At 38.3% G+C, this 18,552-nt stretch overlaps 1 protein-coding gene across 1 annotated transcript in view; it reads left to right on the top strand.

The window, feature by feature from the left end:
* The window catches only part of SKAP2 (src kinase associated phosphoprotein 2), a 241,129-nt gene extending 235,320 nt beyond the window's left edge, over window positions 1-5,809 (top strand). The window contains exons 13-14 of the mRNA XM_014067803.2: window positions 2,959-3,060; window positions 5,313-5,809. Coding sequence (XP_013923278.2) covers window positions 2,959-3,051 — 93 coding nt within the window. The 3' untranslated portion in view covers window positions 3,052-3,060; window positions 5,313-5,809. The remainder of the gene's footprint in view (window positions 1-2,958; window positions 3,061-5,312) is intronic.
* Window positions 5,810-18,552: the final 12,743 nt, after the last annotated feature.

Genomic DNA, 18,552 nt, shown 5'->3' with positions numbered 1-18,552 from the left:
GCAAATGAGGTAAAAGCAGAACTTGGTGATGTGATTTATTGGTTAAATGAATATATTAAGATCTGCCTAATGGCTTTTAATATTTCAACCTTATAGAAGACTTAACTTTCCCCCAGTACGCAGAATTGTCTTCATTACTAAAACTAAAGCAAAAATGTCTGCTACTTTATGTTAAAACATAATCTGAAGAAACCTTCTCCTCAAGGTTTGTGTCAAATGAAAAATTAAGATAGACCTGAGATGGGAGGAGATGTAGAGGGACAGCTTCAGGAAGAAAGGCAAATTTGGGGTTATAAACAACTGGGATAATGGATAGGAGTAGGTAGGAAACAAATGTGAACTGAAGATAGCAGGGATACAAAGCATCTATGGGCTGTTAATAGATTAGGGTTAATAGATCTGGTACAAGTTAATCAGATCATTTGAAGAAAGCCCTGGAAGGGATGGAAGTAATTTTGGTACCTTGCTGTTTCTAGTCCGTTAAATGCTATGGAAGGACGAGTGATTTTTCACCCCATATAATGCCTAAATTCCATCAGAATGCCTGACTGCTTAGCTTCAGATAAAAGCAGACTGGCAAACACAAACCACTACAACAGAATTCTCTCTAGGTCTATTATATTTTCCTTGTTTTTTTTTTTATTTAAAAAAAAACAGTTTGCCATCAGTCTGACTTTTGAATAAGGAATTTGTTTTCTTCTGTTTCCTTTGGCACATACAGGTGAAACTTGAAAAATTAGAATATTGTGCAAAAGTTCATTTATTTCAGTAATGCAACTTAAAAGGTGAAACTAATATATGAAATATGACTCATTACAAGATAGTTCTAGCCATGATTTGTCATAATTGTGATGATTGTGGCGTACAGCTCATGAAAACCCCAAATCCACCATCTGAGAAAATTAGAATATTACATGCAGTAAATAAAACAAAGATTATACATAGAACAATATCGGACCTCTGAAAAGTATAAGCATGCATATGTACTCAGTACTTGGTTTGGGCCCCTTTTGCAGCAATTACTGCCTCAATGTGGCGTGGCATGGAAGCTATCAACCTGTGGCACTGCTGAGGTGTTAAGGAAGACCAGGATGCTTCAATAGCGGCCTTCAGCTCTCCTGCATTGTTCAGTCTCATGTCTCTCATCTTTCTCTTGGCAATGCTCCATAGATTCAGGTCAGAGTTTGCTGGCCAATCAAGCACAGTAATCCCACAGTCATTGAACCAGGTTTTGGTGCTTTTGGCAGTGTGGGCAGCTGGAAAATGAAGTCAGCATCTCCATAAAGCTCGTCTGGGGAAGGAAGCATGAAGTGCTCCAAAATCTCCTGGTAGACGGCTGCGCTGACCCTAGTCTTAATGAAGCACAGTGGTCCAAAGTCCTGTTGCTCAGTGATCCAAAGTCCTCTTTTCTGATGAGAGCAACTTTTGTCAAAAGCACCAAAATTGGTTCAATCACCGTGGGATTACTGTGCTTGGCCAGCAAACTCGTCTGACCTGAACCCCATAGAGAATCTATGGAGCATTGCCAAGAGAAAGATGAGAGACATGAGACCGAACAATGCAGAAGAGCTGAAGGCTATTGAAGCATCCTGGTCTTCCATAACACCTCAGCAGTGCCACAGGTTGATAGCTTTCATGCCACGCCGCATTGAGGCAGGAATTACTGCAAAAGGGGCCCAAACCAAGTACTGAATGCATATGCAAGCTTATACTTTTCAGAGGTCCGATATTGTTCTATGTACAATCTTTGTTTTATTGACTGCATGTAATATTCTAATTTTCTCAGATGGTGGATTTGGGGTTTTCATGAGCTGTACGCCATAATCATCACAATTATGACAAATCACAGCTTGAACTATCTTATCTCATATATTACTTTCATCTTTTAGGTTGCATTACTGAAATAAATGAACTTTTGCACGATATTCTAATTTTTTGAGTTTCACCTGTACTTTACTGAAATCCATTTTCAATTGCTGAAAGTTATTGAGCTCTTGTATTAATCATAACAATATTTACTTTCAAGGGACAAAAGACAATTAAATTTGAATCTCTGTTACTTGGTATTGCTTTTGGAAAATATTGTTTCTTAAACTTTCATATACTTTTGGATTTGGATTCATCTTGCTAAGCCTAAACAAAATTGAAAGCAAAATGCATTTAGTCATTTGTCAGGTTCATACAATATATCATAAAAGTTTATAGCAGGAAGCATTGGTTAATACAGAGAAGGCGTAATGATATGCAGTTCTTGTATGTGAATTTATTAAAAAACATAGGATCTTTTTCAACTCTGTTAAACTATTTTTTAGTTGGTACCAGATGATACTCATTTTTTAATGAAATACTGTGTGTTTGTGTGTCTATGTATATTTACAGTAATAGAGAAGTATGTTTCTAATAGTGGGAACCAAACAGAATAAAGATAAAGAATGATTAGTCTAATTTGAACACTTTTGAAAAATGCTTCAATAATGTGCACTTTTTTAAAATTAAAAAGAGCATTACAAGGAAGACTGCACCAGTTACCGACAACTGGAAAAATATTTCCCATTGAACATGTTTAAAGATACAGGGTTTATCTTCCTTTAAAAAAAGTGTTTATCACAAAATCAGGACATACATACAAAACAGACAATGATATAATCACATTCTTGTCTCATTGAGTATATATGGCTTCCAGGATCCATAGGTAAGTAAGTAGGTTTTAAAAAGTCTTTTTTCAGACATAGAAACAGATGCCTAGCCATTTAAAAAGTAATTTCCTGTCTTGGCCTTAACTGCATTTCAAGTGCTTGAGAAAGTCATGTGTACAACATTCATACACTCTTTCTTAACATTTTAATTTTCCATTCATGCTCTTATAACTGTATATAAGGAAGAAACTTGAGTCATATGCAAAACTCTGTTGCATTCATATCAGACTAAAGGTTAATACTGCATATTGTTTTCAATTAGGAGTACAATAGATTTGGCTGGTGGGTAGGAGAAATGAAAGGAACCATTGGCTTAGTGCCTAAAGCCTTCATAATGGAGATGTATGATATTTGAGAGGCAAGAGTAAGTACATTTTAATTCAATTTTCTGTAATGGTTTATATGTTCTTTTACTCTTTTTTGTACATGTTTCTTTTCCTGGAACCTTTAACATTTTTCTTAGGAAGGGAGGAAGAAAAAGATCTATAATTTTACATCAAATAAATAATGCATTTCTAGAAATAGGAAAAATGTTCTCCAATATCCCATGTCCATCACCACACCAATATTGTGACCATCACAATATTTGACCTTCATTTTATTATAATTAAAGAGTACCAGGAATATTTAGAGTATTTAGAACATATAAGCAATTTTATTTTGCAAAATGATTCCAGTTCTTTCCCCTCTTCATAGTGTAGATATAAGAAAGGTGAGCACACACCTTTCCCTCATTTTTTTTTCATACTGTCTATTGTCTTTTTAAAACAGCTACAATAATACCCAAACTAACAGTCTAAGCCCTGGCAAACCTATGGCAAACCTATGGCACGCGTGCACACTGGTCAGCTGAATTCAGCCTTTTTAAAAGCCATTTTTCGCCCTCCATAGGCTCTAGAGGCTTTATAAGAGCCTAAGGAGGGCGAAAACAGCCTAGGGAGGCACGCCCGCACATGACCCCCCTGCGCTCTCTCCACATATAGCACGCAAGCCAAAAAAGGTTCACTATCGCTGGTCTAAGCTATCATTTAAGTTGTTACAATTAATAAATGATTCTGCAATGGCAAAGGAAAGGGTGGGTTTAGAAACCTGATCATTTTTGATATTTTCTAGCCATGATATACTTGCAAACTACCTGACTGAATAGTTATTATTAATGGGACTTCAAGAAAAATCATACAGTTCAAATGTTATATCTGCATGTGTCCTAAAATTTGCTTTATTACAAATTTTGAACATGGTTCAGAAGTCTTTTTAAAGACCTTTCATTGGGAAAATTTAAATTTAAAATATTTCATATACCTTTTTTGTTTTGTCTAGGGTATCCCCAAATTTGGCTCTGTTTAGCAGCTTCTAGTCCTATAGATATATTTTGCATTTAGCTATTTTAATAGCAGTAACCTATCTGCACCTAACATTAGGGCTGTGCAGTTCTCCAAATACAAACATGCCTATGAGGGTTCCCATAGGAGGTCCATGCAGCTGCTTAAAGCAGCTATATCTTTTCTGAGAATGGAGGAGCTTTCAACCGTTGCAGTATAATCCTTGCAAAAGAAAGATGCTGCACATATATGTTCATATATGTGTTCCAATTTTTTAAAAAAATCTGCAGTGCAGCATAGCCGCCTTCAGTATAAATGTCAGATGTTGATGTTATAATTGCACTCCTGTTTGCCCAAATTTCTTATGCTATCAGTGATCTAAATAGGTTCCAGACCATATGGATAAAGGTAGTAGCGCCACATGCTGTTTTGAAGTGTTTGCTCAAATGAACAAATGTTTTAAAATTAATTTAAGAAAGATTCTTGTTTCAATTCATAGACTTGTCCCTCTCCCCAACTTTTTAAAAATGTGACATTGCAAGCTGATAAGAATTAGGTACCAGATTTTCTTGTTCACTTTTGCAGTCTTCATTTAGTTCAGACATGGGACTCATTGCTTAATTATGAAAATAAAGCCAGCCAATTGAAATCTTGTAAATATGTTGTTCTACATTAATAGGATAAGATTCAGCCATTTGTCACGTGAAACTGTTACATTATGTTGTTGCTCTAGTGTCCACCAGTACAAGGTACAATGGGGTTTTCTATTCTGATTAATTACTGAGGAAAATGAGCAGAACTTAATCTGGAAGAGTTCTGTGGGGTTACTGCAAGGAGTGTTACTATTTGACTAAAAATGAGAGTATATAGGGCTTGTCGGATGCATTAAACACAACTCATGTTATTGCCTTATAATTTGTGAACTGTAGACAACTGACCAAGACTAAGGATATTCTGAGATTATTTTTATTGATCAGAGAAGTATTTTTAGAATTTTTTGTTATCATTAATCAAAGAAGGAAACAAGCCTCTAGTTTGTGCCTCTGTTTTCTAAGATGCATTAAAACTGTAGATTAGGGACATTCACATTAATTGTGGCGAGGTAGAAATGTAATGAATAAAGACATGGTATCCTGACTTGTAGTTTCTCCATGTAGTGAAAAATCATATTCCAAACTATTTAGGAGCCATAAGGTTAGGAAAACATGGAGTGCAGCATATCTTATGGTTTAAGCATGTGCTACCTTTTCATATTCATAACTATCGTTTTTCTCCCTCCTCCCTTGCTCTCCAGCCAGCCCGATTTTACAAGTTGGAAGCCAACTGTGAAGAGGCTACAGAGATCTACATGAAATGAAAGACTGGAAAGATACAGACATTTTTACTTTGTTTTTTGCTATTTGCTTTGACATTCTTTGTTGTGTATACAGTTATTTAGGGTTGTATTTATTACTCACTTGGTAAATGAGCATAACCTGATTATATGCACTTGAAACTTAATGGAAGAGAGCTGCAATAAATTTTTGATGATTAGCCTAATTAATTTCAATATGTGCAACACAGCAGATCTTTGTAAGATTTTATGCCTTTACTTGACATAAGTGATACATGGCAATGGATCCTTCCTGTAAACATTGCTATGATTTGCTTTTTCTTAACTGAAAAGGAAAAGTCTTTTCCTTCGTTTGCATTTTAATCTTAAACACATATAATCTTAAACATACATACATACATGCATGCATACATACATACATACATATTCTGTTTAAGTAAATTATATCTCTATATATCTATATATAGATCTATACTTGTCTCACTTCATTTATTTATTAGCATGCATATATATATATGTGTGTGTGTGTGTGTGTGTGTATATATATATATATACACACACACACACACACACACACATACATACATAAATACATACATACACTGTGATAGCATATTGAATTATATATGTTTTTAATATATTTGAAGAAGGTGTACATTTTTTAGGTATTTAGGTATTTATTGAGATTTATATGCCGCCCTTTTCCCTGAGGGGACTCAGGGCGGCTTACAACCACAAGGAAGGGGAAGTGCAAGGTCAAAACAAACAATATGTGAACAACAAAAAAATAGTAAAAAACCCAACTTTCATTCAACAATCAAACACTCGGGCGGGTAATTAGGAACCTATCCCCAGGCCTGCTGGGAGAGCCAGATCTTGAGGGCTGCGCGGAAGGTCTGGATAGTGGTGAGGGTGCGGATCTCCATGGGGAGCTCGTTCCACAGGGTCGGGGCAGCAACAGAAAAGGCCCTCCTCCGCGTGGTCGCCAGTCGACATTGACTGGCAGATGGGATTCGGAGGAGGCCCAGTCTGTGCGATCTAATTGGTCGATTTAGGGAGGTAATCGGCAGAAGGCGGTCTCTCAAGTACCCAGATCCACTACCATGGAGTGCTTTAAAGATGGTCATCAATATCCTGAAGCGCACCCGGAGACCAACAGGTAGCCAGTGCAGCTCGCGGAGGATAGGTGTAACGTGGGCGAACCGTGGTGCGCCCACTATCACTCGCGCGGCTGCATTTTGGACTAACTGTAGTCGCCGGATGCACCTCAGGGGCAACCCCATGTAGAGCCCGTTGCAGTATTCCAGTCTAGAGATCACAAGGGCTCGAGTGACTGTCGTGAGCGCCCCCCTATCTAAGTAGGGCCGCAACTGGCGGACCAGGCGAACCTGGGCAAATGCCCCCCTGGTCACAGCCGACAGCTGGTGATCAAAAGTCAGCTGTGGATCCAGGAGGACTCCTAAGTTGCGGACCCTATCTGAGGGGTATAAAATTTGACCCCCCAGCCTAAGCGTTGGTATATCAGCCAAATTATTGGGGGGGAAACACAACAGCCACTCGGTCTTATCCGGGTTGAGTACCAGTTTGTTAGCACTCATCCAGTTCTTAACGGCCTCCAGACCCTGGTTCATCACGTCCACCGCTTCATTGAGTTGGCACGGGGCGGACAAATACAATTGTGTATCGTCCGCATATTGATGGTATTTTATCCCGTGCCTCCGAATGATCTCGCCCAGCGGTTTCATGTATATGTTAAATAGTAGGGGTGACAGGACCGAACCCTGGGGTACCCCACATGTTAGGGGCCTCAGGGACGATCTCTGCCCCCCAACCAACACCGACTGCGACCTGTCCGAGAGGTAGGAGGAGAACCACCGCAGAACAGTGCCTCCCACTCCCACCTCCCGGAGACGTCGCAGAAGGATACCATGGTCGATGGTATCGAAAGCCGCTGAGAGGTCCAGGAGAACCAGGATGGACGCATAGCCTCCATCTCTGGCCCTCCAGAGATCATCGGTCAATGCGACCAAAGCGGTTTCTGTGCTGTAACCAGGCCTGAAGCCGGACTGGAAGGGGTCAAGATAACTGGCTTCCTCCAAGGCTCGTTGAAGCTGAAAGGCCACCACCTTCTCAACAACCTTCCCAATAAAGGGAAGGTTGGAGACAGGACGAAAGTTGTTTAAAATGGCTGGATCTAACGATGGCTTCTTCAGGAGGGGTCTCACCACCGCCGTTTTAAGTACGGCGGGGAAGTGCCCCTCCCGAAGGGAGGCGGTGACAACCGCCTGGATCCAGCCATGTGTCACCTCCCTGCTGTTAGCCACCAGCCATACACATACACCTTAGCTCTAAGAAGAAAGCTAAGAAAAAAACCAATGATCATAGGGAATGATCAACAATAATAGAAATTATATTAGGCTGCTAAGCCATTAATATATTTGATAGGTTCAGTTAAAATGCTAAACAAAATCCATCTTTTGAGTTTATTCTGTTTATTCCAAAACTCATGTTTCTTTTCCTATATAGAGCAAGAGGCATGTTGATCCACAAACCATTGCAATGGTCCGAACCACCTTTGTTTGCTTATAATAACAAATAATGAGATAGGAAAATTAACTGATATTTGGGTGATTTGTATTTGTATTCTCTTTCCATATTTTGGCTGTGTCCTGGGATCACTTCCATCTGTATGCGCAAATTCTGCAGGTATCATGCTCCTAATTTCTTTTCCAGATTTACATAGGTAATATTTTGATGAAGTTTGACTAACTTAAACTATCTCTCTGAAGTTCTATTGTGCTATTTCATCTGCATCTCTCATAAAAGCAGGACCTGGAAGGTTCAGTGTTAATAGTTATTATTTGGGGGGACAGAGGCCATAAATTTGAGAAAAATATGTATTTAGATCATAACTCAATGTGATTTGATATATTTCCTGTTTCTAAATTAATGGTGGCCAAGACCAAGTTGAGACAGAATTCCTCTAAAATTAATATAGCTCAAAATACAAAATGCTCATAAGTTGAAAAATTAAGTTGGTTTAATAGGATCACTTCTTTCTGTCTATGTTTCTACTTTTTTACTATACATACATGCAAATAGTTTTATCACGTAATGAAGCTATTAATTTTCTGAATATTTCCACACACACACACACAATAAAATCTTTAGTAAAAATCTAGTATGATAAAGGGAAGGTTAATTGGCTGAGTGGGAAATAAACTCACATTGCAATCAGATGAACCTAAACGAATCTAATATAGATTGTGATTTTATATGCACTTACAAGGAAATAAATCTTGTCTGCTTTGAAGAAACATGTAAAAGGCTCCAACATAAAATCTGTATCCAATGCTGTCTACGCTAATCTATCGCAGAGAAGCATTCAAACAAATCTCCCTCATTGCATTCTGAAGTGGTATAATCCAAGAGCAGTTTTAGCATGTGATTAATGATTCCTGCTATGCATCAAGGCATAAAAGCCTCTTTCAATTGCAATGTTTATCTCCTGTTTTATTGTTTTGTTTTGTTTTATAAATTCCATTGAAGACTATTGGCTACAATATTATTTTAAGAAAATTCATTGGTGAATGAAGAATTCTTCAGAAGGATTAATCGTTCGTCAAGTTTATGGATATAACTTGACATGCAACAATTGTTAACAAATCAGGAATTATATCACTGTTCCAACACATGTCTTCGTGCTAGAAATAATACTAATCTTTTGTATTACCAATGTTAGCCAGAAGATGGCAGTAGACTTTCACGCCACATGCTGGTGAGGAACCCATCCCCCAACCACCTTTTTTTGGGTGTTTGAATGAATTTTTTGCAACTTAAAGTATTTGGAGAATTTCCTTCCCTTTTTCATGTTAATCCAGGAGAGGGAGTCCTTAGCCAACTGATCAATGACAAACCCTTCAAATATTTTTTCCTATTGATTGGATGATATAAGGTACCAGTGATTTTATTGTTCTCTTAACCTTTCTTTCATGTATAACACAACTGATGTTAGCAAGCACACCATTCACAGTGCAGATATTTCAAAGGTACTATATTCATATCTTTTAACTAGACATACTGTAATCTAAAAGAAAAGGGTGAGCATATTTGTTTATGAAGTCTTGACAAATGCCATAACCTGGGAGAAGGAAGAGGAGAGGCTGAAAAAAAAAATCCCCATTAATGTGAACCATTTGGCAATATATGCTAATTGGTTTGTTCTCATTATTTACTTATATTTCCTTGTGTTCTTTTGCAAACGAGTTACTTTTTAAGTCATATTTTATATAATATCTTGCTTATTTGCTCTGTACTATATTTGTACTACACTGCCATTAGATCCTAGAATAACATTCCATGCTGCAAATTTTTAAGGTTCAAATAAAGTTTAATTGTTTGCAAACTGTTATGATGCTAATAATTCAATAGCCTGCTGGGTTACTAATGAAATTACTTTGTTATGATTAATTTGGAAAATAGTGTGTTGATTGTAGTAATTAAACACAACAAGGTGAAGTAAATGATTCTAATGCCATCTGGCCTCCAAAATGAATGAAGAAATGGAGCTGTCATCTGAATTTATTCAGAGACGTAAGGGTAATACAGATGCTTTCTTGTGCAGAGATGCCAGGATATACTCATGTTAGCTTGTACAGTGATTTCATATACATATGCATATGGTTATTCATTGGATTGTGTGGTTTATGTCCCAATTCTTTCTTCTATAGTAGCCATCCATGGCCCCGGAGCACTCATGGAGTGAGAGCACGTCTGGAAGAAGCAACAGGTTGGGAATTATGTTCATAGCATCTGCATTTTCAGTTGCTATGAATGGGCATAAGTTTTCAGGCAAAACATGAATGGCTATGTGTACCTAATGCACTGTGTTTATAGTGCAAAAAAATAATAATACACTTCTTGATATACATTTGTTGGCATGTCGTAATTATTAATGCTTGGAACTGAAAATATTCTTGTAATTGTAATTGGCTTTTAATGCAACCTTAGGGCACTATTTGTAATGATAAACCAGTGGAATTAAAATAATATGATATCATGCTTGTACAGTATAGTATACTCAGGCAGAAAGCCATCAAAGAGATGACTTCAGTCGTAAGAAGGTTACTTAAATTATTTTTGAGGACAGACTGATATTAAGAAAGTAGAACAGCTTGGCATAATTTTATGCCCAAGAATTCTTTTCCCACCACTTTTACGTTCTTCAAAGGAAACATGTCCTGTCAAACATGTTGGGATAATCTAATAGTAGCAGGTAATTCTTGACTTAAAACTTCATTTAGTTACTGTTTGACGTTACGACCACATTGAAACAAGGATTTACAACCGATCCTCACACTTAGGACCATTGTTGTATCTTCATACTCATGTAACCAAAATTCAACAAATTGGCAACTGGCATATATATTTATGATGGTTACAGCATCCTAGGATCACATGATTGCAATTTGTGGCCTTCTCAGCGACTTCTAACAAGCTAAATCAATGGTGAAATCTGGATCCACTTAAAATCACATGACTCACTTAACAACTGCCATGACGAAAAAGTGTTAAAATCTGGCACAACTCAACAACAAAATGTTTGGTCCCAATTGCTGTAAATTGAGTAGTAGCTCTAGTGGATAGGTTTGGGAGGGGGTTGATTCCCACTAAATTTGGGTGGAATTTATCTCCACAATTAAAATCCATAGGATCAGATGTTTTCTGAGACAGATTTAAAATAAGAAATCATTTCCTTAAAAAAAAAAGTATCCTGAAAACTACAGACCTATCAGCTTGACATCATTACCTGGAAAGATTCTGGAAAAGATAATCAAGCAACAAATCTGCAAAAATCTAACACAAACAAAATCATAACCAAAAGCCAATGTGGGCTTGTAAAAAACAGATCATGCCAGACAAATCTTATATTTTTTGACAAAGTGGCAAAATTAGTGGACCAAAGAAATGTTGTGAATATAATTTACTTAGACTTTGGTAAGGTATTTGATAAAGTTAACCACAATCTACTATTTGATAGCAAAATATGGGTTAGACATACTAGATGGATTTGTAACTGGCTGACCGCCCACACTCAACACATAGTCCTTAATGAAAGTGCTTTTCTATGGAGGGAAGTATGCAATGGGATGCCCCAAGGGTCTGTCTTACGCCCAGTAATCTTCACTATCTTCAGTGATTTAGATGAGAGACTAGAAGAGGAACTCATCAAATTTGCAGATGACACCAAGCTGACAGGAATTGCCAATACTCCAGAAGATAGGCTAAATATATAGAAGGATCTTAACAGACATGAACACTAGGACAATCTAACAAAATGGAATTCAATGTAGAGAAACATAACATTTTACATTTAGACAAGAAAAATCAAATGCATACATATAGAATAAGTGAGACCTCGCTCAATAGTACTAAATTGTGAGTGGGATCTTGGAGTTCTAGTTGACAGTCATTTAAATATGAGCTAGCAGTGTGCTGCAGCTGCCAAAGAAGACAACACAATCCTACACTGAATAGAGTCAAGTTCACCAGAAGTTTTAATACCACTTTATAATGTCTTGGTAAGACCACACTTAGAATATTGCATCTAATTCTGATTGCCACAATATAAAAATATATACTGACATTGTGAAAATTCAGAGAACAGCAACAAAGATGATTATGGGAATGGAGGATAACATATACAAAGAAAGATGCAGAAATAGGGTTTTCCAGTTTAATGAAAAAGATTAGAGGCAGTATGATAGCAGTGCTCCAATATCTAAGGAGCTTCCACAAAGAATTCTCCAAATCACCTGGAGGCAGGACAAAAAGCAGTGGATGGAAACTAATCAAGAAGAGAACTAATTTAGAATTAAAGAGAAATTTTCTCACAGAACAATTAATCAATGGAACATCTTGCAGCATCCAGAAGTTGTGGATAGTCCAACACTGGAGGCTTTTAAAAATAATCTGAACTGTCTGAAATAGGGTCTGAGACTTTTAGGTTCTTACTTTAGCCATACCTCCTCCTCGCACATTAACCTCTAGCTTTTCTTCTTGGCTTCCTCCTCTATCCATTCAACCTGGCCAATGGACCTTGGCCTTTCCATCCCACATCCTTAAGCATGGCCCATTTGCCGAAACACCATTTGCCCCGGATTTTTGGCAGGGGCAGTTAGCTGCCACCCAATTGGCTAACTGCCAATGCTGGCAGTCAGAAGCCATGGTCCAATTGATACAGGGGCTGCGGGGCTTTGGGAGAGGTTCTGCAGCCAAACGGCCACAGGTGCTTGTTAGGAAAAAGAAGGAGAGGAGATGTAAGCTACCCAGTAGCTTATGCTGCCTCCCTGACACTGAACAGAAATGGAAGAGTGGGGGCGGTAGGTAAGCTAGCTTCAAAGGAGTTTTTACTTACTGCCCCCCCACCCCCATTCTTCCTTTCCTATTCAGTGTCAAGAGAGGCAGAATAAAGTACAGGAGGCTTCCGCCTCCTCCCCTTCTCCTAACAAGTGCCTGAGGTCATTTGGCTGCAGCACCTCCCCAAAGCCCCCAGTCCCTAAATCGATTGCACCATGGCTTCTGGCTGCCAGCTGTCTGTGTGGCCAAAAGCTGGTGAATGGACAGAAGGGCTGAGGCTCATTGGCCAGGACAAATAGATGGGATAGAGCCAGCCGAGGAAAAAAGCTAGAGTTTAAACTGAAGAGGCGGAACCTAGGAGGAGAAGTGTGCCCAAGAGTAGGAGCCTAAAAGTCCCATTGTGCTGAAATAATAGTATAGAGCAGTGGTTCCCAAAGTGGACAGTACCGCCCCCTGGGGAGCAGTGGGATGACTTAGGGGGGCGCTAAGAGGCAAGGAGGGCAGCAGGGGGCACTAAGGGTGAGGAAAAAAAGATTGTGTATTGTGTTGCCTGCAGAGGGCGTTGCCCCTAGATTGGTAGCTTTTCCTTAGCTAATTCTCAGATGGAAAGGAGAAATTTGCCAAGCAGAAGATGGACTATTTAAAGCCCATTGGCACAGGCAGAAGGACGAAATTACTCAAACAAACCTGGAAATAACTGCGGGTTTCCCTTTAAGCAATGTCATCACCCTCCCCTCCAATCACTGCCTTCCTCCCACGAGAGGAGCGCGTGCTGCTTCAATTGCCCACTCCCCAACACTGCCAGCATCTTAACCGATCGATCGGCTTGGCTTGTGAAAAGGTTTTTTTTAAACAGTCGTTGGGCGGAGAGATCGTGCACGGTGTTGTTAGGGGGGGGGGAAACCCCACCAATCAAATTCTAGTTGAGCTTGCGATAGAGCTCTTTGCCACTGGTTTAAAAAATGGTCACATATTTTGTGCCATCCTTTTCCTTTGCATGGAGATGCTGCTGGGTAAAAGTAATTGAGGGGAGGGTGTGATGAGCAGAAGTGCGGTCGCTCCCTTTTGGTGGTATGAATTTTGGTTAGGAAGGTTTGGATTACCAGCAGGAGGGAGCTCACATTGCAATCTTCCATTTCTAGCCTTGGAAATACAAGTGTTGTTAAACTCACGGGAGCTTTCTTTGATATAGGTATAGTATACTATATGTATATACTACTATAATATAGGTCAGGAATCCCCAAACTTGGCAACTTTAAGATTTGTGGACTTCAACTCCCACAATTCTCCAGCCAGAATAGCTGGGAGTTGAAGTCCATAGCTGTCTGGAGAATTCTGGGAGTTGAAGTCCGCAAGTCTTAAAGTTGCCAAGTTTGAAGACTTCTGGTATAGGTTCTCCTGCTTGAACAGGGGGCTGGACAAGAAGACCTCCAAGGTCCCTTCCAGCTAATTTATTCTAAAGCTTATAAAAGCTCCACTCAATGCTGGTCGAGGGTGGATTTTCTTTTGGGATGTGCGTTTAGTTTTTGAAATATCCCCATTCCCATCCTCTCTCCTTGCAAAATTACTGGTTTTGAATAGTTGGTTCGGCGAGCAGAAATTTAGCCATTGAAACAAAATAAGCATTTAAAGGCAGGATGTCTGTGTCTTGCAAAATAATTGGCAATCTGAAGGAGATAAGATTATATTGTATGCCTTTGTATGTGTGGATATGTGCACACATAAATTTTGCAGCAGGGTTAACAATGACCAGAGCACCTCTTGGTTAGCATAGCCAATAAGAAACTTGGCCAATAATATTAAGGCAAGTATGAGCAGTTATCTGTCCATGGTTGCTTAAAAAAAAGTGACACCAGAGTTCTTGCAATTTTTGGATGGGAACTGGATGAAAACAGTAATACAAATCTTAAAATTGAGATTTTTTTAAAAAAAAGGAAAAATAGATTGTACCAGTTTTGCTTAGATGTGTGATGTGAGTCAACGGTTTTTGATATTTAGACCACCAAATCTTAAAAACTATGCAGATGGTTTGGAAGGGGTTAGTAGCAAACCTAGTGTTGATATTGTGGAAATTAATGAAACTGAAAATTACAATGATGTTATTGCAGGGATGTGATTTTCCAGCTAAAGTTGTTTCTCTGACATTCTAAGACTTAGATGTCTGAGTGATATCAGGATCTTTTTTTGATGGAAATTCCATATGGGGTGATAAATCCATTTTCAGATACTGAGGAAGATGGGGTAGTGGAGGAACAACTCATAGAGCTGCAAAATGACATTGAGCTGAAGCCAAAGTTTAAGAAATCGTACCAAGAGTTTTGGTTACAGGAAAAAAATTCTGATCACTATCTGCACTATGGACAGTGGTTAAGAAGCTCCTTGTTGCATTTCCAACATCATATTTGGTGGAATGTGGCTTCAGTGTGGTCATCCAACTTCTCTTCAGCCAAAGAAATCGACTCCAGATTACTTAACGTTGTGATTTAAGACTCCTGCTAAGTGACTTAAAACCAGACATTGGGAAACCGGTATTACTTCATCAAGCCCATCCATCACATTAAGAATACTGAACAGTGAAATAGTTACTAAATTTTACTGAGTTTACTAAGTTACTAGTTACTAAGGTTCTTGATAAAGGACTATCAGACTTGAAAACCTGGTATCACTGGATCATGTTCAACAATTTTGTTGAATTAACATTAACTAAAAAGGTTTTTAAATTGGATTTTGAATAAATGTGCAATTAATTGTTACAGTTTTGAATTTTACTGTTACTATCTTCCTTCCGTTGTGCAAACATGACCCCATCCACACCCACCAAATCACGTCTACAGAACCGGTAGTAAAAAAAAATTGAATTCCACCACTGGGTGGGGGGCACTGAGAATCAGTTTGTAGCACCAAGTGGGCAGTGGACTGAAAAAGTTTGGGAACAGCTGGTATAAAGTTTTTTTCTTGAGCAGGGGAAAGACCTCAAAGGTCTCTTTCAATACTGTTAAGAGGTAACAGGAAGTGCAGGTAACAGGAAGTGGGCTGGTAAACGAGCAGCTATATGGAAAACATTTCACCTTGTTCCAAAAAGACACTTCTCCACCTCAATTTTCTTGTTCCCTGTTTTAGAGGTGGGGGTAGGGAATAATGAAATTTTCATGGTCTCAAAGTCAACACACCACCAAATACTCATCCTGTTTCTGAATGGCCCAGAAGGGTGAAAAAGTAAAAGGCCACAGAGAAGAAATTGTAGATTTAGTTGGCTGCTGGAAATAACCTGGAAGCAAACTTTTTAAGATTAAAATTAATTCCCTCAGTTATTGGCAGCTTCAGTTAAGTACACTTGGAATTCACTTAACACTGTTCTTTAACAAAATGCCCACATGCTGTTAAGCATTGTATTTGAAATATTTGACAGGCCCCAGTATCTGTGAGGCCCAAGCCCAGAGATGGCATCAATTTCCAATGAAGTCTAATCTTTCTTTGCTGACACCTAATGGACAGAATTTTGCCAAACTAAAGCTATAATAGAAGCTATAACCTTCTATCCTGCAAAGTACATCATGAGAAGAACGAGGCATGAAGAAGTCACTTTCTCAAAAATCTTCCCCCTTCCCCAATTCAGTTTGGGATTGCACTTAATCCAGCCCTTTCTCTGAAAAAACTTTGTGATTGCCAAGGTCTCCCCTACTGTTCCTCCAGGTCCATATTCCATCGTAATTGTTTCTAGTAAAATAACTACTAATATTTGTATACAGCAGCTATTATAATGCCCAAATCTTTCAAGTGCCATTTAATTATGGAAAAAAATATGTTCCTAAAATCCAGGAAGCACCTATTATGGATAATCCTAGACTAACAACTATTCAGTTAGTGATTGTTTGAAGTTACAATGGAAGTGAAGAAAATTTCTTATCACTCACTGATTCTAACCATCATAGCATCCCCACAGCATACCCAGAGTTATATGATTTAAGTTCATTCGCTTGTCAACCAGCATTTTTTAAAGATGTTGGTAGCATTCTGAGGTCATACAATGGCCATTTGCAACCAAGTGCACCCAAGTGGCTTCCGATGAGCAAAGTCAATGAAAGAAGCCAGATGGCAAAACATTTTGTAAAACTGGGCATGACTTAACAACTGCTTAGCTTTAGCAATAAAATTTTTGGTCCTACTAATGGTTGTAAATCAAGGACTATTAATGGTTGTAAATCAAGGACTATAGTATTCTTTAAGCATCTTCTGATGTGCTCCTTCACCAAGGTTTTCTCTCTCTCTCTATGAATGTTAATGGTGATTGTTATCCTTTCTGTTGTCTTCCTTTATCACATTGCCTCCAATACATGCACATTTAATAAAAAATAATTTTAACTATTTAAGTATTTTAATACATGCCTCCAGATGGAACTTTGTGGGAGATGGTACAGAAATAAGTAAACGAATAAATAAACCAGTAATGTAAGTATTCAACACTGGTTTCAGGATCAAGTTAAGTATCTTAAATAGAAAGATATAAAACATTTCACAAGAAGATAATGCGTATTGATCATTTTTACCCATTCCTCTATATCCATCTCAATATTTTTTTCAGCTCGGGCAAACTATTGAATTGTCCTCACAGCTCTCTTAAAAATCTTGCTCTTCCATTGAGCTCCCATCATTCCACCTCTGTTGCTGTCTCTGTGAAAAAGGCAGCACAAATAAAACTGCTTACCAGGATATCCTGGTTTCATTCTTTTTTCCGCTTTATCAAGGAGAGATTTCACAAAGCAACTTTTTTTTTTAGAAAACAGGGCAGTGATGTTTTTAAGTACTATTTTAGCTGTCTCAGCAATAAGGTGTCCCTCTATTATCTCTCGTTCTTTCCCCCCCTCTCCTTTCTTCCTCCCTCCCTTCCTAGCCAAACAACTATGCTGGGACTTGATCACTGGGGCTCTCGTTATGAATCCATTTACTGACTGAAGTTGCTTTTCAAACTTCTGGTTTATTTCTGTTCGGACATGGAGCTAGTGGACACTGCACTAGCAGAAGCAAAAATTCCCTATTGCTATAAAGCAGCTATCAAATCATTGACATCTGGTCACCAGAAGCTGTTTCTCTGAAGTCTCCCAACTTTAACTCCCCTCCCCCCATCTTCCCCCAGTTTCCCAACAGAGGAAATTCTGTGGGGGAAATCTGCTTCTGGAGTGAAAAATCAGGTTTGATATATAGTGAGAATTAATTTTTTCTTCAAGGAGGTTTATGCATGTTAGTTAGCCAGGCAATTAATGAAATGTATGTGGCATAGGAGATGGATGGTTAAAAAGAAATTGCAGACTATTCTGACGCCAGGCAGAATAATGTGAGTTTCTTATTTTGAGGGTAAAGGGCTACTATTGGGATTATTGGCAATACCTTGTAATAATGGTGTTTCACCATGGATTGTTTAAAACTAACAATTAATAATTTGTTAGAAAAAAAATGAAAAAGGATAGTAGCAATCCTACGGCTAAGCCCCTTGTGCCTTTACTAACACATTTTAGATCCATCAATAACCTCCAACAACATACTCTTATTTTGCTATGATTTATGAATGTGAGTTCTGGATTTCTTTTTCAACCCTGTTGACAAACAGCACTAGCGCCATCTATTGTTTTAAATTAATTTATGACACATTTAAGTGTCAGCAATGGTGTCACTGGTTCAGATTCAATCCTAATCTACTGTTCTTCATGGTCTTTGCAAATAAGGTTTATTTTGATTAAAATAAAGGAGTAGCAGTACTTGGAGCTTGTAGACTTGTAAGATATACTTTGACTCTTACCATTATCCTTTCATAACGATTTTAAATATTTTATTTTTTACTGGATCA

Source organism: Thamnophis sirtalis, unplaced genomic scaffold, assembly GCF_051295495.1.
Source record: "Thamnophis sirtalis isolate CommonGarterSnake01/CBP01778 unplaced genomic scaffold, rThaSir2_p1.2 scaffold_4, whole genome shotgun sequence".
Taxonomy (NCBI): Eukaryota; Metazoa; Chordata; class Lepidosauria; order Squamata; family Natricidae; genus Thamnophis; species Thamnophis sirtalis.
Note: the sequence above shows the minus strand (reverse complement) of the source record. Positions and strands in the feature narration are given on the sequence as shown.